The 26,743-nt window shown below is 60.5% G+C and overlaps 1 protein-coding gene across 1 annotated transcript in view; it reads right to left on the reverse strand.

Moving 5' to 3' along the window:
• The window catches only part of SND1 (staphylococcal nuclease and tudor domain containing 1), an 86,341-nt gene that overhangs the window by 54,123 nt on the left and 5,475 nt on the right, over window positions 1–26,743 (reverse strand). Inside the window, 7 exon segments of the mRNA XM_026687883.2 lie at window positions 806–895; window positions 21,340–21,453; window positions 23,947–24,037; window positions 24,723–24,747; window positions 24,750–24,828; window positions 25,560–25,708; window positions 25,711–25,717. Coding sequence (XP_026543668.2) covers window positions 806–895; window positions 21,340–21,453; window positions 23,947–24,037; window positions 24,723–24,747; window positions 24,750–24,828; window positions 25,560–25,708; window positions 25,711–25,717 — 555 coding nt within the window.

The following is a 26,743-nucleotide window of genomic DNA, read 5'->3' on the forward strand; positions in this document are numbered from 1 at the left end:
AATTGAGAAAATTTAAAAGTGAGGAGAAGTTATACAGAAAATTGAAAATGTTAATAAGATATGAAATGGTATGCAAAATGAATATGAATTTGAATTTGTGTCTGTACCAAGAGTTATAACCCGGGACTAAGCAACTTTCAGAAAAGAGATTTTTTATGCTTTTATGTTTTGTGTTTTTGTGTATCTATGTTTTGTATGTCTTTAAAAATTAATAAAATTTGGTTTAAAAAAAAAAATTCAGAGGGAGGCTTGCAAATTTACTCCTGGGAGTTCAAGGGGACGCATTGTGAAGCACCCCCCGCTCTCTCTCACACACACACACACAAACCCCCTCTCTCTGAAGACCCCCCAGACCTGCAGGGCAAAGGGGAAGGGGCCGGCCTTTCCATCTGCAGCCAGGAGGCTCTGGGGGAGGGAGGAGCAAGGGGGCATCCCCTCTTCAGGGCCAGGGCTTCTTCTCCCAGCCCCCGACCCAAGGAAGACAGGGCAGTTCCAGAGCTGCTCCCCCCAAAGGAGCCCCTGGGGGAGGGGAGAAGGCAGGGGGAAGCGGCTGCCCTCCTCCCTCTGCATGCCAACCTGCCCAGGTTCTCAGCACCAAGCACCAGCAACAGAGCCCGGGCCTTGAATGCAGGCAGAGGTGACCTCACCTTGCTCCAGCTCGTGGGGGGAGTTGGGGGCGGGTCTGTTTGCAGCATAAGGGGAGAGATTTCCAGGCGAGCCGGAGACAGCCGTGCCTCGTCCCAGAGCCAAAGGGGCAGGAAGATGGCCGCCAGCAGGACCCCCACAGCCCCCCAAATCAGCTCACCTTCTTCCCGATCAGCTTCCTGCGCAGGAACTCCCTGGCCTCAAACATGTAGGGGATGTCGTAGAGAGGACGGAGCTTCCGGTTCTTGTCCTGGGGAAGGAGGGGGGGGGGTCACTGCATTTGGCCCGGCTGGCCGAGCTCCCAGGCCCCAGACAGGGAAGCCCACGGACCCCACGGAGGCCCAGTCCCAGCAGAGGCCCCCAAGGCTGCCCCCCCCACACACACACGTTTGGGGCACAGCGGTGGCACTGCAGGGAGCACGGCCTACTGGCCAAAGCCCCACCCCAGAAGCCGTTGAGGGGAGGGGGCAACCCTGGGGCCAGGCCGCCTTCCCCACCACCCACGGCAGCCCAGAGCCTGGATTTCCTTCTGGGCAGCAGCGTTTCTAAGCCCTTTGCTTTCTTTTTCAATGAGTGGACTGAAAGAGCAGGTCCCTTTCCTCAGAATAGCTGAGGATTATGGGTCATCCTCGTTTAGCGACTGCAAATCCATCGTTAAGCAAAGCAGTTGCTAATCGAAAGCCCAGCTACCTACCCAGGTCTCATTTCAGCTCTGCAAAGCTTGTCAGTGGTTGATTTTTTCATCACTGTGGTAATGGCGAACAGTCACGAAACGAGGAGTAGGTGGAGTGGAAACCCCCAGGACAGAAAAACCCCCAGGAGGTGGGGACACGTTCGGGGGAGGAAGCCCCCCCCCCCAGCAGGTTAAGCAGCCGGCTGGAGAAAACCGGAAGCCTCTCCGAAACCCCCGAACTCAAGTATGGGGGTTGCAGGAGGGAACATGGGGGGAGGGGCAGGGAAGGCAGGAGGGGGTTGTCTCTCTCTCTCTCAGGCAGCCCAGAGGAGCCGAGGCTGGGGAGGGGGCAGAGGGATGGAGGCTGGGTTTGGGTGGCTCCCCTCGAGTCCTTCCCCCAGCCGCCCAAGGACCCCATTGTAGTGGGGGGCTCCTTGGAGGGCAGCAATTCCTCCGGGGGAGAACCTGCAGGGGGGCTCCTTCCCATTTTGCTGCATAAGCCGCCTGACCGGAAAGCCTTGTGGGCAGCATGCCAGGGCTGGCCGGCCGGGCAGCTATCAAAACTGCAGTGCAAGGCCAGGTGCCCCAAAGGCAGTGGAGCGGAGGTGGCCGCCGAGTCCCCAAGGGCCCCTTCCCCAGCACCTGGGCGCCCTTGAAGAGGCTCCCTCCCCCTCCCTCCTCCGCCCAGCCCTGGGCTCTGCTCTGGAAGAGGGTTCACACAAGGTGAAGGTCCCGTCCCCCGCCCGCCCGCCTGGCGAAGGCTCCTCTGGAAGGGGTTTCTCCAGGGACCCTTCCCTCACTCGGCTGTTCGGCTGCATTTGGAGCTCCCCTCCATGGCCCCTCCCCCCTGCAGCTTGGAGCCCCCTCCGTGACTGCCTTGGGTCACCTGCCAGGGCCAGGGGCTTGATCCAGCACAGCCCTAGCAGCCAGCCCCCCACCCTCTCCAGCAGCTCCCCAGACTACAGTCGAGGGGCCCCCAAGGGACTCCGGTTGCCCCAAGAGGCCTCTTGGCTCGGCCTCCTCCCAGGGCCCGAGCAGCAAGGCCAGCTAAGCAGGGAGACACCAGCCCTCCTGCCCCACAGACGGAGGGCGGCTCCCTTTGGGGAGAGAAGCCGCCCGCAGAGAGCGACCAGCGGGGCGGGCAGGTAAGGAAGAGGCTGTCCCTCCTTAGGTCTGTGTGGATGGAGACTCAGGCACCAGTTCGTATCTCTGCATGTAATTTGATAATTTCACAGACGATAAAGCCACTCAATTAATCCTCCACCCTAGTCACACCAAATAAAATCAATTAATTTGCATCTTGTTCCCACTTTATCCCACACCAGTAGCTGCTCTTCAATTACAATTAACCAAGGGGATTGGCTGTGCTAAAGTGACAAAGTGTACAAAAGAGGAACACTTCTCTCTCTCTCTCTCTCTCTCTCTCTCTCACACACACACACACACACACACACCCCGAAAAGGCCGAGTTTTGTACCAGGAGGGAGTTCTGGAATCTGACAGGATGTAAATCCCAAAGGAGCCACCCTGCATAAATCCAGCACACATAATTAAAATATTGGGTTCACCCCAGATTAATTTCTGAACAAATCTTGCTCCTATTTCACCGATTCATTCACTACCGCATTTTATTTATTTATTAAGCACATTTATATGGCCATCCATCTTGGAAATAGGACTCTGGGTGGCTAACGAGAGATTAAACATAATAACTCCCTAGATGAACAAAAGGGCAGAGGGCAAACCCAGAGGAAACAAGAAACACCTCCAGGGGGTCATCTAGACTCCCTCCCAAACCCCACGCCCTGGGGCATACCAAGAAGCTGGCAGGGTCGGGGCCAGACGCCAGGAGAGGGGGCATATGTCCCTGGTGCCCCAAGAGAGAAGGGCACCATGAGATGCCATTCTTCCGTTGAGGTGCCCTCAGGGGCCTGGATAGGCGGCCACCTGCAACTGGGAAGCCAGCCAATAGAGGAGAAAAGGGAGGAGCGCCAAAGGGCCTCCGCCCCACCGCCTTGACAGGGAGGGCGGCCAGGGGCAATCCGGGGGCCGTGGGGTCCCCATCGCGGGACAGGGGCTGCTGCAAGGACCCCAGAGACAAGCAGCTTGCGGGTCGCCTCCCTCTGGGCCATCCCCACTGGCCTCCCAATGCCAGCTGAAGGAAGGGTGGGAGGCCTGGGAAGAGCCTCTCCCCCCCCCCAAACCCCCCGATCTTTCGGCCTCTCCTTGCTGCCACGTGGGAATTCTGTCGGGGGGCCTGAAAGGCCTCTTGGCTCTTCCAAGCCCCTGCCGACTTTGCCGCCCTGCCCTGGGACCTCGAGACGCCCGCCTGCCCTTCCCAATCCCCTGGGCGCTGCCATTTTCCCCCTCCGGTCTGGGCGGGGTGGATGGATCCTGATCTCCCCGGCTCCCCCAGGCAGCTTCTCCCTTCCCTGCCTTTGACAGCCCCCCACCTCCCCCCCCCCAAGCCAAGCAGGCCTTGGAGACTGGGCCTCGAATGCCATGGGGGGGCGGGGCATTTCCACGGGGACTTTGCCTGGGCTCTCTGGCCCCCAAGTCCTGGGGGCAGGGCCCCCATTTCCCCTTCTGGCAGAGGGAAGCCTGGACCTGAAGCCCTCCCTGCCCTCAATGCCGCAGGTGACGCCTTCCGCATCACTCAGCACCTCAATAAACCCAGTTAAGTCCTCCTGCTGCCCCATCCATCGTTCGCTCCTTTTAACCGACCAAGCGAAGCCAAGCGGCTGCCAGTGCAGCCTAGAAATCCTCCCACCAGCCCAACTTGGAAAACCTTGGCCAAAGCCTTGAGGTCCAGAGGCCACTGGATTCTTGGGGGTGGGGAGGTCTAGAGGCATTTTAGGCCAATTTAAGGCAGCGATGAGTTGTCGTCCCCCCATACACTGCCGGGCACAGGGGCACCAGGGAGGGCATCAGGGCTGCCTTGGGAGCCTGTGTCCCAGGTGGGCAGAGCTTCCCAGGCAAAGGGGGGGAGGGGGCATGGTCTTCCTGAAGGCCAGAAGCAGCAGGGGGGCAGGGCAGCTCCCCACTGCAGACCCTCTGCCCCCTCCCCAGGAGAGCAGTCAGGGGTCCTGCTCGGGGGGCTCACATGGCATGGAAGGCCCAAGGGCTTCAACCTCCCTCCCTCCCCAGTGCCTCCCTTTAAGCCTGCATCACTTGGGCTGCTTCCCCCTTGATCTCCTCCTGCCCAGCCCCACAAGCGCTGCCCCCCCCATGCTCCTCACTTGGGATTCAGGCAAACTGAATGGAGGAGGAGGAGGAGGAGGAGGAGGAGGAGGAGGAGGAGGAGGAAGACCATGATCTACCAGAGCTGCCTCCATGAAGAGCAGAGCAGCACCTGTGCCCCCCCCCACCCCAAGACCTGCATCCACCCTGTGAGCTCTGAACCTGACCAGGGAGCCCCCCTGTGCAAGATAGGACTCCTCAGAGCCCCCCAGACCAGGGGATGTCTGGCTTTGCCCAACACCCTCCAAAGATGGGGCCAAAGTAGCAGCCAGGAGTAACTCTGCCCACCCGCAGCCTCTGCAACGGGCGACGGCAGCAGAGGAGGGTCTGCCATGCCGTTGCTGCCGGGCTCTGATGAAGGGTCCCTCCCGAGCCCCCTTGGCCACCCCTGAAGCAGCTGGGGGCCTCGGCTGCAGCAGCCCAGTTGGAGGCCGGGTCTCAGCTGGCTGGCGGGGGAGAGCCCAGCACCAGCACCACCCCCACCCCACCCCCTCCGGCTCTTGGGCAACCCAGGCGAGAGGGAGCACTGGCAAAACCCCTAAGACCACCCACCGTTCTGGGCAGGGGCTGGACAGGAAGATCGCCACCTCCTCCTCCCTCTGGGACCCTGAGAAGTCCCAGGACACAATTGCCACCATACACTCCCCCTTCATGGCTCACTCCCCACCGTCTGCAGGGCCTCTTCAACCTCTTCCCACCCATCGTACAGCTCAGCTTCCAGCAGGACCATTTCTTGGAAATCACAAGGAAACTTCCCTGTGGACGGAGAGGCCCCCTCCCCCCAGGATGCGGGGAGGCTTCCATCCACCTGACACACGCCAACCCCCTCCCCCAATCGATCCCCTACTGCCAGGCCCTGGGCTGTCCCTCTTGTCATTCTGACCCCCTTGACCGAGAGGCTGGACTGATGGAATTAGAGCAGACGGGCAGAGGCTGAACTGCCCTCCCAGCACGTCCGAACTGAGAGAGCCGGATCAATGACCGGAAGTGACCCATAATGAGGCCGAAGGCCAACCTCATAATGGGGCAGGCACCACCGCCTGGCACTTACGGCTCAAACCACTCAACTGCGCTGCTAATGAGCCGCAGCCCACTGTGTGTGTGTGTGTGTGTGTGTGTGGCTTGCATTCAGGCAGCCCCACAACCAGAGCAGATCCTCACAAGCAGCACAAGGACGGCCGGGCGGGGGGGAAGCAGAACTGCTGCAAAGCCAGAGGCCTCCTTGTTCCCCCCCATCTCCCTCAGCAGCCCCCTCCCACCCCACACAGCCCCAGAGGCGTCCTGGCCTGCTTCTCCTCTGGTGGGATCCTCCCCCGGGGCAAGTGGGGCCACCTATGTGGGCATGCAGCACGCTTGGCAACCATGCTCAAAACAAGGACAAGGTTCTGGCGGAGCATTTGGGCCTCCAGGAGAGCCCCCCCCCCAATGCCTTTTAAGTGGGCACTGAGCCTGCACCCACCCCGGGGTTTCAGGCCACTTCAGAAGGCCTCGGGTAACACAATGGGGTCTTAGCCCATCACGGCTCTCGATTGGGAGGGTGCCTTCACTCTGTCACACACACACGCACGCACACATGCCCTCGGTGTCTACACAGCCACCTTCCCCTCCCCTCCCCCATTTAAATTCCAGGTGGGTCTGCGGAAGAGAGGGGCTCATAAAAGCCGCTGCCTCTGAATGAGACTCGGTCTCAGCTTGAAGGACAAATGCCAGTCTGATTTGGGGCTGGCACAGGCCAGGGCAGAGGCTCCAGCCCGCAGGGCCCAGAGCTCTACAGGGCACCCCAAGGAGCCTGGAGCTGAATGGGGGGGGGGTGTCAAGAAAACCGGACCCGCTCAAGGATACCCGGAGGGAGCCACACATCAGCCCTGTGCCTAACACGGAGACGCCTCTCTCAGGAACCACAGTTGGGGCTGGAAACCCCAGTCGGTGAATGGAAAATCCCATGAGCACCATGCACCTTCCCTGCTTCCCAGCCGATTGTTAAGGCAGTCTCTGCGGTGGGGATGCTGCCACAAAATGCACTTTTATTCCGTGCTCTGCATTAACTCTGCCCGTCTCAAGCGTGCTAATTGCACGTTCACACGGTAAGCTGCAACGGCTACAAATGGGGGAGGGATCCATCGCCAAGCGGTTTTCCTGCAGCAGTCCCCCCACCAGGCAGTCCGTCAGGCGAGGACTCAGAGTAGCCCTTGGGGGGGCCACTCCTCGTCCAGTGACCTTCCACACTCACCAAGGTCCTAAGTCAGCCGGCCAGGCGACTGCAGGCCTGCGCTCACCACTGCACCACCGAGGCTCTGTGATCGCCATGCGGATGCTTGTCAAAGGGCCGGCAGTTGGGACAACCACAGGGTCAGCCTTCCCAGCCGGCTTCCCACAAGCGGAGTCAATGGGGAAGCTCCTGCAGCCGCGGCCTTTTCTCCCAAGGAGCCCCCGGGCAGCATGAGGACCTGGCAGGCTGGAGTGCCCGCCCACAGCCCCTGCCCAGCTCCCTGGGCTCTGTGGCCCCTGCAGCGCCCGCCCACCCACTGCCCAGGACGCAGCTTCAGCACCCTTCCCTGGTTGCATTCATGCCTACTACGTGGGGCACATTAAAGGCGGCAATGGGACGGCCAGCACCGCTACTGCTAAGCAATGCAGCCATGGGATTGCAGGTTGTGGATTATGGCCGCTCCCACAGCAACGGAACCTCCCGCCCCAACTGCCAGCTGCCCTCTCCCCTTCACGTGCTTTCCGGAAACAGCCAGATCTTTTCAGAGAGGCTTCCCTCCTTTGGGAGCCCTTTCTCACCTCTGGGGACTTTTAAAATGAAAATGAAAAGCAAACCAAGGTAGCTGATCGGCACCCAGGGCCCCCTCCGGGCCCATCGGGACCCCTGCAGCTCCCCAGAGGCCAGAAGGACCTGAGCGGCAGGGCCTTCGAGGGGGCCTTAGTCCATGGGGCAGGAGCCACCCCCAAGAGGCTCCAGCTGGTGATGCTTCACTGATGGGGCCCAGAGCATGCCACTCACCCTGACATCACTGGATGGGGCAAGACCTCCGGGGTGGGGGTGGGGGTGGAGAGGTGTTTGTAGACCCTAACCCAGGCACAGCACTGAAAGGGAAAGTGGCCCTCTGAATTGCCAACTGCTAAGCACCACCACGCACCCCTACTGCCCCCCCCCCCATTCCTGGGTCTAGATCAGTGGTTCCCAAAGAGGGTGGTACCGCCCCCTGGGGGGTGATGGGATGCCCTAGGGGGGCACTAAGAGGCAAGGGGGCTGGCAGGGGGGCGCTAAGAGGCAGCAGGGGGGCGTTTGAAGCGCCGGCACCTCAGGCTCACCCCACTGACTGTTGCACTGGAGTGGTGCAAGGGGCTCAATGGGGTGAGCCTGTGGAGCCGGCGAGTTGAACGCAGCAGCGGCAGCACGTTGGGAAAGTAGAGCAAAGCCACTCTGGCTTTGCTCTACTTTCCCAAAGTGCCGCCGCTGTCGCAGTCTGTCTGTCTGTCTATCCATCCATCCAAAAGGTCTGCCTGCCTGCCTGCCTGCCTGCCTGCCTGCCTTTCAGTCTGCCTGCCTACCTCCCTATCTCTCTATTTACCAATATAGATCTACCTACCTACCTACCTATACATCCATCCAAAAGCTGTCTGTCTGCCTTCCTGCCTTCCTACTTACCTATCTATCCATACATTCATCCAAAAGGTCTGCCTGCCTGCCTGCCTGCCTATCTACCAATCTACCTACCTACCTACCTGTCTCTCTCTCTCTCCCTCCCTCCCTCCCTCCATCCATCCATGTTCGGAGCGCTGGCTCCGCAGGCACATTGGGAAAGTAGAGCAAAACCAGTCTGGGAGGGAGGGAGAGAGAGAGAGAGAAAGAGAGAGAGAGAAACATTTGGCTTCTTATTAAAGGTTTTGTGGACGAAACATGGCCAAAACTATCAGGAAGCTCTCACATTTTGTTGAGGCTTTAAACAGGATCCATTGGACCAGATCTCCACCCTAAAAAATTACTTTTCCCCAATGTATTACAGTGCCAATTCTGAAGAAGGCAAAACCAAAATGTACTGGTAAATTACAAGAACACACACACACACACTCCCTTCTAACCCTGCTGGAGCAGGTCATTGGAGTAGAATAGGTATCTCATTATCTTTCTCCTCCCTCCCTCCTTCTTCGTTTTTCTTTCTGTCCCTTCCTTCCATCCCCCCTTTCTTTGTCCCTTTTTCTTTCTTTCCCTTTTCCCTTTCTTTTCTTCCTTCTCTTTCTCTCTCTCTCTCTCTCTTTCCCTCTCTCAGGCTCACCCCATTGACTTGACTTGCTTGGGCAGGTCCCTCCGGTGCAGTGGGCTCAATGGGGTGGACCTGCGGGGCCGGCACCTAGAACGCGGCAGTGGCGTCACGTTTGAAAAGTAGAGCAAAGCCAGAGGTCAGTAATTTTTGCTGCAAAGAATCACAAAAGCTTCCGGGCTGTGCACAAGAAGGGACACACATATCAATGCAATTCAGCAACATAAAGGTCAAAACAGGTCAAGTAGCTCTGGGGAGGCCAGTCATAAATTAGAACACTTGCTAAGCAACCGGCCATTGAGGACCACTTATATTTGGTTTGCCAGTCACCTAGCCATGCCCACCCAGTCACCAAACCACACCTACCCGGTCATGTGACCACCAAGCCACACCCAGCCAGCCACATGGCCAGCAAGCCACACCCTCAAATTAGGCCACACCCACAGAAATTTGAATCCCACCCCTGGGTGGGGGGCACCGAGGATTAGTTTGTAGCACCAAGGGGGCGGTGGACTGAAAAAGTCTGGGAACCGCTGGGCTAGATAATCCCGAAGCATCAAGCCAAGATCAGCTGGTCATGTTTGTGGGGGGGCCCAACCCCCCAGGGACTTCACAGCTGGAGCTGCCCCAAACCTGGAGCCGAGGGTGACAGGGACGCCTCCAGCTCTGGAAATCAATCTTTGACTTGGTTGGTGCACTGTCAAAGGTCAGCTAATAATGGGATCGCTGGCCTTCCAGGTCAACCCTCCCCCCGTGGGATTTCCGCCTCCCAAACACTCAAGGCAGGAAGGAGGGATAAAGCAGAGGCTCTTACTCCCAGACTGATGGCAGGGCTGGCCAGTAGGGAAAGGGGGTGTGGGGCTCAGGGGCTCCCAAAAAGTTCTCCCCCTCGCCCCGGAGTCTATCAATGGGGGGGGGGGCTTTAGCCACCGGCATTGGACTTGCATCAGCCAACTCTCCACAGCCAACTTGCTGCGGGACAACTTGTCAATTCAATGTAATTATTTAAAATAAACAATTGTTCCAATGTTTATCATACAGATTTCATCTTGCCCCTCTTTTTTGCACCCTTCTTTTAATGATTCCATCCCACCCTTTCTTTGATACAAGTGTAATGCTTGTCCTGGATCCCCCCCCTTCCCACTGCCTCACGTGCCCCCTCTCCTCGGGGCCCAGATCCAGGCCCTGCATCCCACCGCAGGAGTCGTTCCTCCTGCCCAGTTCCTGTCAGGAACACATTCCCATTGCAGGGCGGAGGCCCCGCAGCCAGCCTGGCCTCGTCTTCCTGGCCTCTTTCCCCAGGTATTATTCACGGGAGGGTGTGTGTGTGCGCGGGGGGGACACGACACATTAAAAGCGGGGCAGCCTTCCGTTCTCACAAATCACAAGCTGTGATGAGGCTGGCCATTCCCTCTTTTCTCCGTCCCTCCATCCCAGAGCATCCACTCCCCAAAGGTAGAACCGAGGAAGAGAAACTGGCCATCCGTCCGGTGCCTGTTCCAAACCTTCCTCGCCCCAGAACCGGAGCCCAGCCCAGGACCGTCCAGCCCTACTGAAGGAGCCCACCCAGCCGCCCACCTTCAGGTGGCTCTGCAGAGGGCACCCCCTCCCACTGCCCGTTTCAGCACAGTGCGACCTTCCCCTTGGTGCCCCGACAGGATGCAAGAGGAGGAGGAAGAGGAGGGCGCAGAGAGCAAGGGAGGGGGCCTTCCTTAAGGGAGGCCAACAAGAGGGGCTCCCTAGGCCAAAGGGGCCCAAGCATTTCTTCACCCCAGAGAAACGTGGTGACGCTTGGCGGTGGCTCAGGCAGGCGCCGCTCTAGCCTACGGGAGCGCTAAGGAGGGGAGGAGGTGCAGCACCACATCAGGTGTTCTCTCGTCCAGTTCTTTTACTGCACTCCTAGCTTTCCTGGCCTACCTAGCAGGGCCGACAGAGGGGGCTTCTCAAGTGGGATGAGCAGCAAAGCATGGGCACTGAAGGGAAAGTAACTACAGTTCTCAGAATATAAACAGATGACTTTATTGCTTCCTGAAGCTGCCGTAAAATGGATTTCCAATAAAATAGGGGAATTGCAAAGACCTGCATCTCGGGTTATAGTTCCACGAAGGCCTTTTTCCATGTCGATGTCCACAGTGAGCGCAGGTGCTTTCCCCCTCTGACAGGAAAGGGACCAAATGCAGGAACCGCCTCCTCCACTGTTCAGGGGCCAGACGAGGCCGGCCGCGTTGCACACTCCCCACCACCAGAGCACCCAAAGTGCCACAGGTGCAGCCGCTTCTGCTGCTTCAGAGCAGGCCCAGCCCTCTCCATGTGCGGAGGGGGGGCTTTCTCCACAGGAGGGTCCTTCGAGAGCAACCGCAGCTTTTCTGGCAAGTGGATCCCTTCCACACCCGCCCAGGAAGGGGAGACGATGCGCTGACCTGGTCCCGGCGTGAGCATCCCCACATCATCCCACACGTGGCGGCTTCTCAGCCCAGAGACGAGCAGGAAGCCTGAATTCCTTCCACTGGAAGCCCCTGGAGAAAGGGCCGGGTGGCCAATTCCTTCTGCCTCAGCCATTCTGGGACCGAGTGACCTACATTCCTTCCAGCTTCTGCTCTTGGATGGATATCCTGACATTCTTCCGCCCAATTTGCCAATACTGCCGAGAAGCCGTTGCTCCACCGATGGCTGCAACCTGCCAGGTCCCGAGGCTGCCCAAAGCGTCTTCCTCCCCTTCCTCTTCACAGCTGGGCTGAGGCCGAGACTCCCCTTCCAGCCAGGCCGCCGGGCGTCTCCTTCCCCTTTCTCATCCGCCCCGTGAAGCCCCGCTTTCCTCCGGATCGGCCAGGTGCTCCTAGGTGGCCCCTCTGGACAGCAGCGCCCTCTTCCTTGGCCCCGTTCCTTCCCTGCCTTCTACGAGGGGACCCTCCAAGACAGGCCTCCGGCCCTGCAAGAGAGCCCCCAGACCGCGCCCCACTGTCCAGGCGGGGCTTGGCGGGGCGATGCAATGCTGGGGGCATTTTCTCCCTCTGGACCTGCCCCCCCCCAGCCCTGACCTCAGCATGCTGACCACCAACCTGTCTCCAACAGCAGACTCTGCGTAGCATGGGGCTTTTTACACGGGGCAAGCCTCAACCATGGTGCCCGACTGGCCCCTCACTGACTGACCCAGTGAAGAGAAGTGATTATATCCCAGGGCTGCGCATCCCTTTTTCCACTAAAGGCAGCAGACGCTGCCCTAATGTGTTCAGTAAGTATATTGTCATGGTACGTTATCTATTAACGGGCCTCAGAAAACCCTCAGATTGCCTTATCAGCCAGAGGGCTTCAGGAACCTGGACAAACCTGAAGGTTTCCTGCAGGCCGGCCTTTGGGGTGGCCATCCTGCAGCTGAGGAGACACGATGGGATGGTCACGTATCTGAATAAAGCTGTTGGCCGAGAATCAAAGACCTCCGCAAGGCATTCGATAAAGTAGACTACAACCTTCTCCTTGGTAAACTAGAAAAACGTGGGATAGACAGCATCCCCACCAGATGGGACGACAAGGTTCCGTCTTAGGCCCAGGACTCGTCAACATGTCCCCATCAATGACTCAGGTGAGGGGATAGAAGGGGGACTCACCCCATCTGCAGATGACCCTAAACTGGCAGGAATAGCCAACACGACCCAAGAAGACAAGCTCAGGATCCAAAAAGATCTGGACAGACTTGAATGATGGGCCCTATCCAACAATAGGACCTTCAATGTGGAGAAAAGCAAGGTGTTACACCTGGGCAGGAGAAACCAAAGGGACAAATAAAAATTAGGCGAAATCTGGCTCAAAACCATCAACGGTGAGAGGGACCTCGGAGTCCTAGTGGACGATCGCTTAAACAGGAGCCAGTCGTGGGCGTCAGCAGCCCCAAAAAAGCCAATCCAATCCTTGGCTGTGTAAACAGAGGCATAGAATCAAAATCACCTGAAGTCTTAGTACCGCTTTATATGTCCTTAGTAAGGCCTCACCTGGGATCCTGCAGTCCAGTTTGGTCACCACGTTATCAAACGGATGTTGAGACTTTGAAAAACAAGTGCAAAGAAGAACCGCTATGATGATTAAAGGCCTGGATGCCAAAACCTATGAAGAACTGTTGCAGGAACTGGGCCTGGCTAGTCTAGAGGAAAGAAGGATTCGGGGTGACATGACAGCAATATTGTGGTATTTGAAGAGCTGCCACAAAGAAGAGGGGGTCAAATTATTTTCTAAAGCCACTGAAAAAAGACAACAAGCAACAGATGGAAACTTACCAAGGAGAGAAGCACCCTGGAATTAAGGAGAAATTTCCCAATAGTGAGGACAATTGACCAGTGGAATCAGCCTGCTTGCAGAAGCTGTGGGTGCTCCCCACGCAGGAGGTTTTTAAGAAAAGACCGGACAGCCACCTGTGTCTGGAATGGTAGAGGGTCTCCTGCTTGAGCAGGGGGTCGGGCTAGACGACCTCTAAGGTCCCTTCCAGCTCTATTCTGATTGTTACTATTAGACATGCCTTGGAAACAAACCTCAGCCAGTGTGGGATGCAGCTGCTGAAGAGACCCTCCTGGGGAGCATGAGCAGGTGCCCGGATCATGGGAAGGGGGTGCTGCCTCCTCCTCCTCCTCCTCCTCCAGGCCTCGTTCGGGATGCTCTCCACGAGCAAGAGAGGGGCAGCTCTTGGAGCAAGTTCAGAGGGCGGCCACCTCTGGCCACGGAGGACAGTTAAAGAAACCGGCTACCGAAAGATGCTACGGGGAGACGTGATGGCAGCCTTCAGTCATCCGAAGGAGTGGAATTATTCTCTGGCACCACGGAGGGGGAGGCTAAAACCAAAGGGGGAAACTGCAAGGGGTGAGGTCCGGGCCGAAGAGTCTGCTCAGAGGCTGCCAAGGAGCCCAGAGGGCCTTCCCCAGAACCCTTCACTCACTCCGAGATGCACTCAGGGCTCCTGCAACCAGTAGCAACTTGGATCACCCCCACCCCCCGAGCCCCCTCCTCCAGTCTCATTGCTGTAAGGGGGGGGAACTAATTAAAGCAAAGCCGTTGCTGGGTCTCCTGCCCAGAAGAGGCAGCCAGGGAAGCCTCCCCAGAGCCCCCCCTGCAGACCTTTCACAGGGGCCCTTGGGACCCCAGGAGTCCTGCCCAACGCAGCTCCTGCCTGGTCCTGATGAAGGACCCGAAGGCTACAGTAAGGCGGGCCTCGCCCTCACCGCCCAGGCAGCTCTCCTCACCATGCTGAGGAGCTGGTAATTCGCCAGCAGGAAGCGGCCGGGGGGACGAAGCAGCAACCGCAGGAGCTGGAAAGTCAGCACGGAACACCCCAGGCCTGGCTTACGAGGGGGGAGCTGATACATCCCCACCCACCACCGCCTTCAGAAAAGCCCCTGGCAGCAGCACTCCATGGCAAGAGAAGCCAACCAGAAGAGGCTCCCAAGGCGGAGGGGCGTTTCTGAGAAGGGAGCCACTAACGGCACAACTGCAAACGCCTCCCAAGGAGGGAAGCGAGGCCTGCGGAAGCAGACAGAAAGCTAGGTGGAGATCTGAAAGCCGAGCGCAGCCGGATGGAAAGACGGAGGCTGCGCCAGGAAGGTCGAAGCTGAGGAAGAGTTTGTGAGGGATGCTCAGAGGGAAACGAGGGCGGCCAGGTGTAGATTCAACACAAACAGCTGCTCAAGGGAGAAAGCAAAAGGCCGCCTGCGATCAAGAGGAGGCAGGTCCCTCGGCTCCTGCCTGGGTTCCCACAACAGCACTCGCTTTTTCTGCTGGGCAGGGTAGATCTTCTGAAGCCGGCGGAAGGGGACGCTACGCAAAGGCCACGAGGAAGCCAGCTGAGCCGATGCGCCTCATTGATGAGAACTGCAGAAACCTGGCCGAAGAAGCAGCGCTCGCCTTCCTTCCTTCACGGAAGAGGAAAAGGGGATACCCGAAAGGTTCCAACCAGGAAATAAAGAGGCTGGCTGGTGGGCACCTTGGAAACAGGGCAACAATGGCTCAGTGGGCCTCGGTCCCCCTCCAGGCTGCCACACTCACCTTATCTCGCCTCTGGATCGGGCAATTTCCAGAGTGGATGTGGGGGGGGGGAATGCTCTCTTCATTTCAGCAAGGCATTTGACAAAGCGTCCCGTGACAGACTCCTTAGTCATCTGTCCAGGCAAGGACCATGGGGTGCAGGACAATTAAACGGATAGACAAAATGGCCGGCATGAAAACCGTACTCCAGAAGGACCCAACTGGGAGAAGGGGGATCTGAGCCCGCCAGCCCTTGGCAGTCCCCTTCGGCCAGCGCAGCTTCTCCTCTGCTCTGTGAAGGGCCAAGGAACCAGCAAGTCCTCACAGAGTCCCCAAGCCTAAATAGTGGCCTCGCCAATTGGCAGAGGAGAGTTATCTGTTCCCAAAGAAAATGGCATCGGAGCCTGGCAGGTTCAGGGAGGGGATCCCCGTTTGGCACCCCTGCCCTGCATTATCCGAGGAAGAGGAGGACGTCGGGAGCCAGCATCCCGGCGGGTCAAGGAGCCTCTTGCTCCCCTGAGGGGAGGACAGGCGTGCTTCGGTCCAGCCTCCCAACTCGGCTGCCCGTCTGCCCTTCAAGCCAGCCAGTGGCTTCACAGAGGCTGCCTCCTCCTCCACGTTGCCTCGGGCGGCTAGGCTGGCCCAGAGCAGACTGACGCAGGCTCTCCTGTCTAAAGGGAGGCCGTGCCTGGGCTGGCAACGGCTGAAACAGCCTGACTCCAGTGGGACCCAATAACACGGATTCCCCTTAGTCATTCCACCTAGCTGCGGAAGACATGCAAAGGGAAGCAGGATGAAGAGAAGATGAGCACGGGAGGCTTTAAAACTGGAGGAGGAGAGGCTGACGGATCCCAGGAGCGCTGAGCTGAGGGCCGGACAGGCAAAGGACCTGCCAGTTCCAGGAACGGAAATCAAGGCTCGGTCAGTGAGAACAACGGGATTAAAATAAAAGGAAGACCAAACTAACCACAACAGGCACGGCCATCAGCCTGAGGACGGACAACGCAGACAATCCAAGCGCCTTGTAGTTTCTGCCTTCTAGGATTAAGCCTTAAAAATAATCAGCAGCCAAGAAACGCGCCACAGACCAGCCCTTGGCAGAGCAGCCCCAAAGGCCTTGCGGAAGAGCTTCAGGAGCCACGATGCGCCTGCGCCTACAAAGGTCAGAGTACTGCAAGCCTTGTTATGAATGACGCTGCGGGAGGAAAAGTAGTTGGGCCTTGAAGAAGTGCTGATGCCTCTGAAGTTCGTGTTGGACCCAGAGTAGACGGCCCGGAAAATTAACCCAGAGTTCTCAGTCGCTCACAGCACAAACGATCCTCCTTCAGACGTGTGTTGGGGAAAGCCAGCTCTCTGTGGAAGGCGGAAGGGAGGAACCGGCGGCCAGCCCAAGGGGCTCAGCTGTCGATGCAGGCTGGGAACAGATCCTCCTGGAGCCAATCGCTCTCTCGGGGGGGCTGAGAGCCCACCGGGACTCAATGACCGACCGACCATCCATCTGGAGACTTCCCTGGCTTTGGCCTCTCTCCTCAATTCCACAGCTTGTTCCACGGACACACGGCTGGCCGTCTCTTCTCACATCCCCCCCAGTTCTCTGCCACTGAGGTTCAGGGCTTCCAAGCGACTCCCAGGCTCTTCCTCCAACCCGCGGCTGTGCGGCCGAGTTCATCCGGTGGAGCCAGCGGCTCTGTTTCCTTCCACCTCGGCTTGACTCGGACGCAGCCTGGAGATGAGCAGTTGGGGGCCTTTCCCACAGGCAGCCTCTAGCCACGTCTTCGCTATGAGAACTCGGCTCTTCAGCCGACCACACTGTCAGTCCGATTTCCCTGGGACCCATCTGAAGGGGTCCAGGCAGAGAGCAGCAGAGGCCGTGGGGCTGCTGGGAGGCTTGTGCTAGCAACAAAGAAGTCACTGAACTGCCCTAAACCACAAAGCTTCCTCCTGCTTTACTTCTGCTTCCTAGGCCGTACGGCCCAACTATATTTTCCTCCTTAATATTTCCAAATTTGGCACTCCACTTCCCAACCATAAGTAGCAGCATATTTTGCTTGCACTTTCTGAAGATTTAAAAAGAAGATCTGCTATGGCTCTCCATCTCACACAGCGATCCTCGGCAGCAGCCACAACCAAATGAAACAGAGCCACCCAGTTCTGCCGGTCATTTAACAGGGGAAACGATCTGGAAAGGACTCGATCAGCCATGGCGCCCTCCCTCCAGCTGGAAAGGAGCCTCTTTCAGCCTCTCCCTGGAATGACAAAAGTGCCCTCCGGCTGGCCGCAGAACCAGGGAGGCGGCCAGGATGGGCTCCTTGGAAAGACCATCGGCCACAGCCCTAGGAACCTGCCCTGCCATCCCCTTGCCAGGAAGAAACAAGCCCAGTGGTGGGATTCAAGTGGTTCGCACCACTTCGGCCGAACCAGCTGTTGGATTGCTGGCTGGCACTGCCCCTCCCCGCCCCGTCCAGGAGCCCCGTTGTGGCTCCCAGGTAAGTGCAGGGAGGCCCACTAGGCTCAGAACGGAGCACAGCAGGGGTGCGGCACGCCCCCCCACGGCCCTTTTTCTCCCCGGGAGGTACAGAGGCAGAGTGCCATTTCTGGTTCTGCCTCAGACACAGGGGTGGGGGAGGGGGAAGCGCTGGCTGGGAAGTGGCCGCTTGCACTTCTATGGCGAAGTGCCTCTCGTGCTCAACCAAGGGAACAGGAAAATTTTCTTTGGACCATTAAACTGAGATGCTCAGCTTTAAATTTTCATGCTCTCCGGTCTACTACAGGAAACGAAGGCGTGTCACTGTTCCTGCGGCCTTGTTTACAACGTGGTTGTAGCCTTTCCGCCTTGCTTGTGGCACAAATACGCCTCGGGCGGCATCTCCGGAGTCAGGAGCTGATGGGGGAAGACAGGAGCCGAGGCAGGTCACAGGAGGCTTCGTGGGGGGGGGAAGGGGGGGGCACACCCAGCCGCCAGGCCAATCCAAGGCACCAGAAAGGCACCCGGGGGCCGTGATGAGCCAAGGGGGGGAGGACCTCAGAAGCGACCAGAAGGTGCCTGGTCCTCCCTCCTCTACAGCGGGCTGAGCCGCCCCCCCCCTTTCTCTTGCCCCAGCCGAGGCCCCCTTCCAGCCTCTCGGTCCCTTCCCGGGGGCAGCTGCCGTGCTGGGGGAAATGCAGGCCTCCTCCCATCACCCTCTGCCATTCCTCCCTTATTATCGCTGCCTTCCCACGTAACGTTGTTCTCCTTCTTCGCTAGGGGTCTGCGGCTTAAATAGATGAAGTGAACAAGTGAGATCCATTCCAGGAAAGCCCCAGAGGCTAACATGGGTCCCTTGCTGGCCTCTTGCCCTGAGGGGCTTCCGAGCACCCCAAACCACCCGCCCTGCCCCCACCACCTCAAAGGTGGACACAGGCCCGAGATCGGCCAATGAGGCTGAGCAGAGCCCCCTCCCCTTGCCATGAGCAAGCCCTGGAGGGGCCCCCGAGAGCTAGCAAAGGGGATCTAGGGCTGCTCCCAGCTGGGCAGGCCCCCTCCTCCCCAAGCCTCCTGGGAGGTGCAAATGGGCCAAACGCATTTTAACAGATCCCAACTCCCCAAAACAAGAAAGGAAAAGCATAATCCAGAAAACAGCCCGGGGAGTCTCAGAGTTTCATGGTGCCGAGAAACATCAGCAGAACTTTTGGATCCAAATAAAATTCCTTCTCTTGCCTACCAAAAAGAACAAATCTTTGGGGCAAGCAGAGCCCACTGGAAGACACCCCCCCTCCCAAGTCTGCATGCATCTGTCTACACCCATCTTCCATTCCCCCTTCCTCCTCCTCCTCCTCCCCCCCAGGCCAGGCACAGGTCAGCTAGGAGGATCCAGGCCAGAGAGAGGTTCTGCCTCCAGTTTTTTTTTTTGGGGGGGGGGGGATTCCAGGTGTTGGTCCTCACCTTTAAAAACCCTACGTGCCCCCAGGGCCAGCCCCCTGCCTGCCCCCTGCCCTGCCCTGGGCCTGCTGCTGGTCCCCCAAACAGGGCCACCCCATGGGCGCTTGGAAGGGGCCTTTCCGTGGCAGCCTCTGCCCCCCCATCTATGGCAGGCTCCTGCCTCCTTTGCTTCCCATGGGCCTTCGAAGGCCTGGCTTTCCCTCCAGCACTGGGAGGCCATCGGATAGTAGTAACAGAACTGATCTGGCACCAGGTTTTGTTGCTTTGGATGGGTTTGGTTCTATACTTTTAGTGCTGTTTCAACTTTGGATTGAGATGGTTAGAAGAGAGACGGCTAAAAAAATACTTCAAATAATAAGCAAACCCTCCTCCGTCCTTCCTGCCGACTGCAACCCATCCTCTCCAGGAAGCATCCCACCCAGGCAGCTGGATGCCCGCTAGAGGTTGGGACAACTTTGGGCGGGGGGGGGGGTTGTTTCTGCCTCCAAGCCTGCACTGAAGGGCAGCCAGAAGTCCGGCGGGGGGGGCGCTGAACACGCCACCCCGGCTGCCTCGTAGGCAGTCGTCATTTATTCTATGGCCGAGATCGGCACGTGCAGCCGTGACTTCCCTCTCCTGCGTGGAATAGCAGACGTGCCGCACTGCAGTCAAAAGCTTCGGGCCGCCTGGGTTAAGGGGCTCGTCCGCCACCTGCCCAGGTTTGCTGAGGCCCACCTGACTCACAAGAGGGAAGTCCTCCCCAGCCCCACCCCCCCCCCCCACCCCCGCCCGCAAGTTCCTGGCTGCTTTCCCCCTGGAGGGACTGGGTGCCCCTCCCCACAAAGCCGCCCAGGACTGCCAGAGAGCAGATCCCTGGGCCTCCTCGGTGGGGTCAGCGCAGTCTGGGGGGAATTCCAGTCCTCCAGGGGACTCCGGGCACCTTGAGGAGGGAAGGGCGCAGGGGGGCTTCGCTGCCCAAAGGCTGAAAGAGAATGGAGCCAAGAGGGGGAGACGCCATGGACACCCCCAGGGCTCTCTGTGTGAAATGGGGCGGTTCCCGGAGGGCTCGAGCCCCTCCGACCTGCTAGGCTTCAGCCCCCAAAGGAGGTCGCATGCACAGCTCTCAAAGCCACCCCTCAGCCCTCCCTCCCTCCCTTCGGCTCTCTGCTCCCTCCCCAGAGGCTCTTCCCCGTGGCCCTGGGCCCCTGCCAGTCTCTCCAGAGGCCCCCCTTTCTAGCCCCTCCCCAGATGGGGGGGGGGTTTGTCTGCTGGAAGAGGCTCCCGATTTAGAAGTGCCAATAAATACCTTCCTAACTGGCGGGTGGCAGTGCAGGGAAGAGAGCGGCAGCAGCCACTGGGGCAGATCAGCAGAGCGGAGACCAAAGACGCCTTTTCCAAGCAGGCAGCGGCCTCCCTCCAGAGGGGGCATCTCCCCTGGGCTGCCGGCTGGGTGACCAGCGCAGCCCCCACCCCACCCCCATCAGATCAGGAGCCAGCTGCCTCTCCTCCCCCTCAGGATGCTGGACGAGGCTGCCCCAGCGGTCACTTCCCCGTGGGGGGGGGAAGCCTGCCCACCTACAGGCCCCAGGGGACAAGCCCGGGGCAGCTGCCGAGGAGCTACTCTGGGAGGCTGCTCCAGCCCCACGGCCAGCAGACCATGCCGCTGGGGGGGCCTCACCCGGCAAAGGCCAAGAGGTGCCTGGGGGGGCAGACTGAGGGAGGAGGGCAAAGGGGAGCTCCCACCCTGCGTGGAAAGGCGCCAGCCCCACACCAACCTGGGCCAGAGGGGCATGCGGGCACCCAGGATCTCCAGCTGGAGACTCTGCTGCCAACAGGTTGCCCCCGAGACCCACTCGGGCCGCCCAGCTGTCCTCCCGGCACTGCCGCGCTCCAGAAGGGAGAATTGGGAATTTCTGCATCGGGGCTGCTGCTGCTGCTGCTCCCATGGGGGGTCCGAAGCCTGGCGAGCAAGCCCTCCCGCCAGCCGCAGCCCTCACTACCACCGCCACCCACCGGTGGGAGGGGGAGATCTCTATCCAGCCTTTCTATAACTGCACCAGTTGCAAGCCGGGTTTCCAATCTCCCACCAATGGTTCCAGCCACCCCTTTGCCACCGGATGCCGGTCAAGAGGCCGCCCGCCCCTCCACAGCCAGCCGCCCCTCCTGCCGGGCCTGTGGGGCTGAGCCTGGGACTCAAGAGAAGCTCAAGGGCGCCCAGCGCATCTCCTCCTCCACTTGCTAGGAGCGCCCCAGAGGGAAGGAAAGGAGCAGGCCCAGAAAAGTGACCTCTCTCCGGAGCCCAAAGCTGGAGCCCCCCGCCTGCCCCCCGGCATCCCCTCCTGCTCCTCCTGCGCTCCCAGCCGAGGAAGCGAACGCCAGAGAGGGCAGCGGAAGAGGGGCCCAGAAGGAGGCCCCAACAGAGAGGCGGGGGCCCTCAGCCGTTCCTCTCTTAAAACCAGAATCTCCCACCGGTCTGCACAGGCCAGGCTGGTCTCTGTGCGGCAACACCAGAGTGTGAGGGCCTGCTCCTCTTGGAGGGGCTGCAGCTCAACCTAGGTCGTCCTGAATCAGCTGACCCCGTGCCCCCGCCCTGCCCGAAAGGTGCGCCCTACCTGAGGGCCTTCTCCTTCCAGTCTGGGAGGCCGGATGCTGGAGAGGTGGATGGTTTTGTAGTCCCCAGAATTCAGCTTCACCACAATGGCATCTGCATTGAGCACCTGCACCACCTGGGAGAGGAAGAGGGCAGGGACTGAGCTCGGGGGATTCTGAGCCACCCAAGCCCCCCAGCCAGCCCTTTCCCAGCACTGCCAAGAGGAGGTCAGCCTCACAGCAGCTCAGAAAGCCGGACCCCAAAGCGCCCCCTTCCCTTGAGAGGCCCCCCACCAGGCAAAAGGAGCAGCCATCACCAGCCACACAGGCCTTGCTCCCTCCCTGGCTACAGCCCCCTCCCCCCACCTCAAGAGGCCTCAGAGCCAAGGGGCCCCCTACCCACAGCCCCAGGGCAGCCCTGGGAAAGAACGGCGAAAGCAGGCGCCCCCCGCCCCCAGTGGCTGCAGGAGGGCAGGGGCAGGGCACACGGGAGCTCGGGGACAGGAGAGGCCAGCCATCAGCACCCTGCCTGCCGTAAGAGCCTCGGGGTCAGAGGAGGGGGAGGCCGCCCAGAGCCAAGCGCAGCCCAGAGTGCCTTCGCGGGGGAGGGGCCCCAGCCAGAAATGGGCCACCCTTACACGCTCCCTGCCGGGGCCCAGGGCGCTCCCCCACCCTCTCCTGAGCTGCCCCGGGTCTCCTCCTTCAGAGGGGCCCCAACTGTCTCGCTAAGGCCCGAGGAAGACGAGATCCCACCGGGCAGGTCTTGGAAGGCCCTGGAGGGCCGGCACTCTGTCTTGGCCTTTCCGGCCCCTCCAAATCCCCCATGTGGGGCCCGCTAGGGCCCTCTTCCGCCCCCGCCCCTGCAATTGGGATCGGAGCTGGGAGAGCCCACCTCTCCTTCGGGATGGATCCCACAAAGGAATCCGGGCTGTTGCCACCACGGCCCAGCCGGCGCTCCAACGGGGGCAGAACTGCCAGTGGGGGCCTCAGAAGGGGGCAGGGCCTCTGCCCCGGCTAACGAGCCCCCGATCTCTGCCTTCAGGCACCACTGGAGATACGGGCAGACTTCCGGCTCCTAAACCTGGGGCTGCGGAGGGTAAACCGGGCCGAGAGAGCGAGATCAGGGTGGCAAGCGGAAGCGGCAGCCTCAGAACGCAACCAGCCCTTGTTGGGCTTTTCGGCTGCAGCCGACCAAAGGCACCCCAGACGGAGGCCCCGGGCCCTTGGGCAGCCCTCAGGAAAGGCCCCCGGAAGCCTCCTTGGCCAGTCTTTGCCCATCCCTGTCAGGAAGGCTCTGCTCCTTCGCTCACTCGTTCGCGTCTCCCGTTCACCTCCTACGGGCGACCCTGCAGGGCCTGGCTAAAAATAAGCAGCCCTGGAATATATTTAACCCTCAGCCTCCTCTTTCCTTCTGGCTGAAGGCCTGCCCTACTTTCAACGCCCCCCAGGGACTCTCTGGCAACCCTGGGGCTGCGGGGAGGCTCCCTCCAGACACAATTGGCCCAACCGAGTAGCCCAGGTAACCAAGGGCTGGAAACCGCCCCCTTCACACACCCCCACCCGCTGGCGGCTGCATTAAGCTCCCCCTTGCCCGGAAAGGTTCTTGGGGGTGCAGAAGGAGAGTCCCAGGCAGTCCGGCCTTCTTGGGAAGCGGTGAGCCAAGTGAGACAGCCACCCATTCGGCTGCTGCCCGGTGGAGCCCTTGGGCCACAGTCGGTACCAGCTCTTTCGAGGGGGAGCTCCTGGCCCCCTCCTGGCAACCCAGGCAGGAAGCCCTTCAGGGTGGGTCCTTCCCAGGCCTCTTCCTCTGATCCCCACCCCTACCCCTTCCCCAAGGCCCACATTCCCCCTCCCCTCGGTTCCTCTCCAGCTGCCTTTCCCCAGGGCCAGATCCACCGAGGAGAGCCAAGGGGGTTAACCCTGGGGAGAAGGACACGCCCCTTGACCTTCGGGCAGGCAGGAGGGGTCCCCAAGCGCAGGACAGCAGCCCCCACCCCCACCTCTGGCCGCCAGAGGCCGCTGGAAAAGGGCTCCGGAGGGAGAGGCCCAAGGAGGGCCCAGACGCCGGTGACTATGCCAGCTTCCTTCTCCTCGCCCGCCCCTCCCGGGCAGGAGCCCCCAAGCAGAAGCTCCGGGTTGGGGGGGCTGAGCTCTGGAAGGCCGAGGGGCTTTCCAGGAAGTCCAGCCAGCCAGGCTGCCTCCTCTGCCCTGCCAGGCACAGCAATGGCGCCACCTCGTGGCCGTTTCCAAGCTGACCTTGGGCTCCGCAGCACCAGACCTTCTCAGAGGCTGCAACACCTGCAGGGCGTGGGGCACAAGCCCAGCTGCCCCAGGCCTCTGCAAGCCGGGGAGGCTTCGCACAGGAGCAGCCATTCGTCGTCCTGGGCCCGCTGCTTCCTCAGGCAGCGCCGGGTTCCTGGGCAGGGCACCCAAGTCCCCACGGCCACCTGAGAAAGCAGTGGGGCCAGGCAGCCACGGGGGAGGAGCACCATGAGCACCTGCGCAGGTTGGGGCTACGGAGAGGACCGGTGCTACTACCGGACAGTCCCCCTCCAGGCTCCAACCCCAGGAGCAGCCCAGCCCCCCCCAGAGCGATCGCTCGCAGGGCCCTTCCGGAAGGTCTCGCCTACCTTGGCCTGAAACTGCTTCTCCTTCTGGTCCAGGTTGGCCGTGGGAGCCACGTAGTCCCTCCAGATCCTCAGCTTGTGCTCCTTGGCATACCTGGGCCAAAGAGACACCGGGCAGGAGGCTTGACACAGCCCCAGGGCCCACCTGAAGCTGCTGCCTGGCCTCCTCCCTCCGGGCTGAGAGCTGAGCATTTATGCAGAACGGGGGCCTTGGGAAGCACCCTGCACATCCCCCGCAGCCGCACATCCCACACCGACACCCCCAGGGGGTGCCGGTGACAGGTTCTCAGGAGAGAAGAGGCCTAAAAATCCCCAAGACCAAGTGCCCCTCCTCCTCCTCCTCCTCCTCCTCCTGCCCCACCTAGAGGTGCTGCCTGAACCCCCCAATAGCACCTGGTCCAAACTAGGTGCCACATGGTCCCGTCCTGTCCCCCCCAGGTCGAAAACCTCGACTACAACTGGCTGAGACTCCAAGCGTTTCTAACCCAAACAATTCTGCGTACATCCGCGAGAGACCCCAACGCTTCCCCCAAGGTGGCAGAGCTACCACAGCAGGTTGTGTGCGCCTCCCCTTGAAAGAGCCTGCGAAGCCGCGTCAGGCAAGCAGCAATTTAAGGCAGGGCCCAGTCCCCCACCCAACCCGCCTGGGGGTGGGTGCAGGGGAAGCAGCCCTCCCTGCCTCCCATTTCAACCCCAAAGCTGGTTGCTGCTCCGAGGCCTCCGAGGGTCTGAGCGCAGCCGCCCTCCGGAAGAGCCCCAGGCAGGAGGGCCTGCATTACCGTTCCGCGGCCCGCAGCTTCTCTGCCCCCGGGTGTAGACGGCCATGGACCAGTCAACGCAGCGCGCAAATCCTTCCTTCAGCAGCAGCTCCGTGATGTTCCCATTCTGGGTGGGAGGGAAGGCGGCTGTCAGGGACACTCGGCAACCGCTCCTTCTCCCCCATTCCCAGGCAGCCCCACAGCCCCAGCCCCCTTCCAGCAGAGGGCCCCTCTCAGGCAGCCCCCACGCACAATAGGACTGGGCGGGGGGAGAAGGGACAACGAGGTGGGAAGCAGGGTGGACCTGCCTAAGGAGCGGCTGGCTGGCCAGCCGGTTCCGGGGCCCAGAGTCGGCCCAGAGGCAGCCTCCAGCGCAGTCCAGGCATCGGCTGCCCATCAGAGCAACCCCCGGTTCTCCTCCCGAGGGCCCAAGGGAACTGCAGAGGCCGCCTGCCAAGCGCTGCCGCCACGTTAGGAGACCCGAGGCCTCTCCGCCGTGGCACCCGCCCCTTCGAGGATCAAAGAGCTCCAGCCTTGGGGCAGCACTGCAGGCTGCCTTCCCCTCGGGGCTTTGGGCCTGTATGCAGCCCGAGTCATTTTGGGCTGAGTGGCTCCTAAAGATGACCAGCAAATAGCCTGGCTGAGTGCCCAGGCAGACTTTCCAGTCGCTCTTCTGCCCAGGAGCCCCTCCTCCGCCGGTCCCCTTTCCTCCGCATGAAACACCCTCAAGGTTCCCGCCTGGGCTGCATGCGGGCCTTTGCCCCCTCCCCGCTCTCCAAAGTGAGACTCTGGGTGCCCCAAGGACGCCACCGCAGAGCCCCCACCCCACCCATCACCAGCGCCCCCGCCCCCACTTGCCGGGTGCAGGATGGTGCCCAGGATGTTCTGGTTGTGGCAGCTCTCCAGGACAATCTGCACGTCCCTCTGCAGCAGCCGCGACTCTGTGAAAAACTTGGCTTCTGCCGCAAAGGGCTCGGGGGTCTCCGTGCCGTCTGCTTCCCGCTTGGCGTGGGGCACTGGAAGGGGGAGCCAGGTCAGGGAGGGGAACCCACAAGGGCCTATGCCACAAGGGGGAATGCCAAGCATGCCCCCCCACACACACACTCTCAGGGATACTAGACTCCACCCCCTCTCCCCCTGGGGGCAGGGGGCTGCCTGGAAGTGGACGCCCTCCAGCCTCCATTAAGGCGGTGGGAAATCCCAGCCAGAAGAAGGCAGCTCCGCTAAACAGGGGCCCAGCGATGTCCACCCTCACCCAGCCCTCCTCCTAACTCCATGCCCAGGAGGAGGGCAGCAGCTGCCTGGAGCAGGTCTTATGGGGCTGGGGGGCAGCCCAGGACAGAGGTGAGCTGCATGGGGCCCTCGATACCATCGGCCGCGCTGCCAGCTGTGGGGATCAGGGCCGGGTGGTGCAGTCCTGCCCCGGTTTGGCTCCGTTCTCCAAGGCCGGTCCCAACCGGTGTGGACAGAGAGTGAGAAGACCGGCTCCCGGCCACTCTTTCGTGGCCTGTGGCTCTCTTGGCTCCTTTTCAACAGCCACAGGAAGCCCCCGGGTGAGAGCGTTCACCCCAATGGGATGAGCGGCCAACAGGGAGCCCCTGGCCCTCCAGCTGGCATTTCCATTCCGGCCCCCAAGGGATACTGTCACTGCCCCCGAGGCTGAGTGGCTGCGGGTGGAAGGGACCTCAGGATGCGGTTATCACTTCTAGTTCTGGATGGGGCCGCCCCCTGGGGCCTCTCCTGGACGGGGACTCCTGCTCGAAGAGGGCCTTTGCACAACTTCACGTGGGGCGTCCATTGTGTCCTTCCCTGCACTCATTCACTCCAGCCCCAGCCCACTCAGGTGTGGCCTGCCGCAATGCGCTCGATGGGGGGCTGCCCTTGAAGAGCATCCGCACAGAGGCCCACCCGGTGCAGAACAGGGCTTCGTGGTCGGGCCTTCGTGTTCCCCTCCTTCTCCATGAGCTGATCCTGGCTGCCAGGATCCGGTTCAAGGCGTTACTTATATCTCCTTCGTGGCTAGACTCCCTGAAGAACCAGCT

This window comes from Notechis scutatus, chromosome 6 (assembly GCF_049901735.1).
Source record: "Notechis scutatus isolate UNSWTSFEM ecotype Mainland chromosome 6, rNotScu1.2, whole genome shotgun sequence".
NCBI lineage: Eukaryota > Metazoa > Chordata > Lepidosauria > Squamata > Elapidae > Notechis > Notechis scutatus.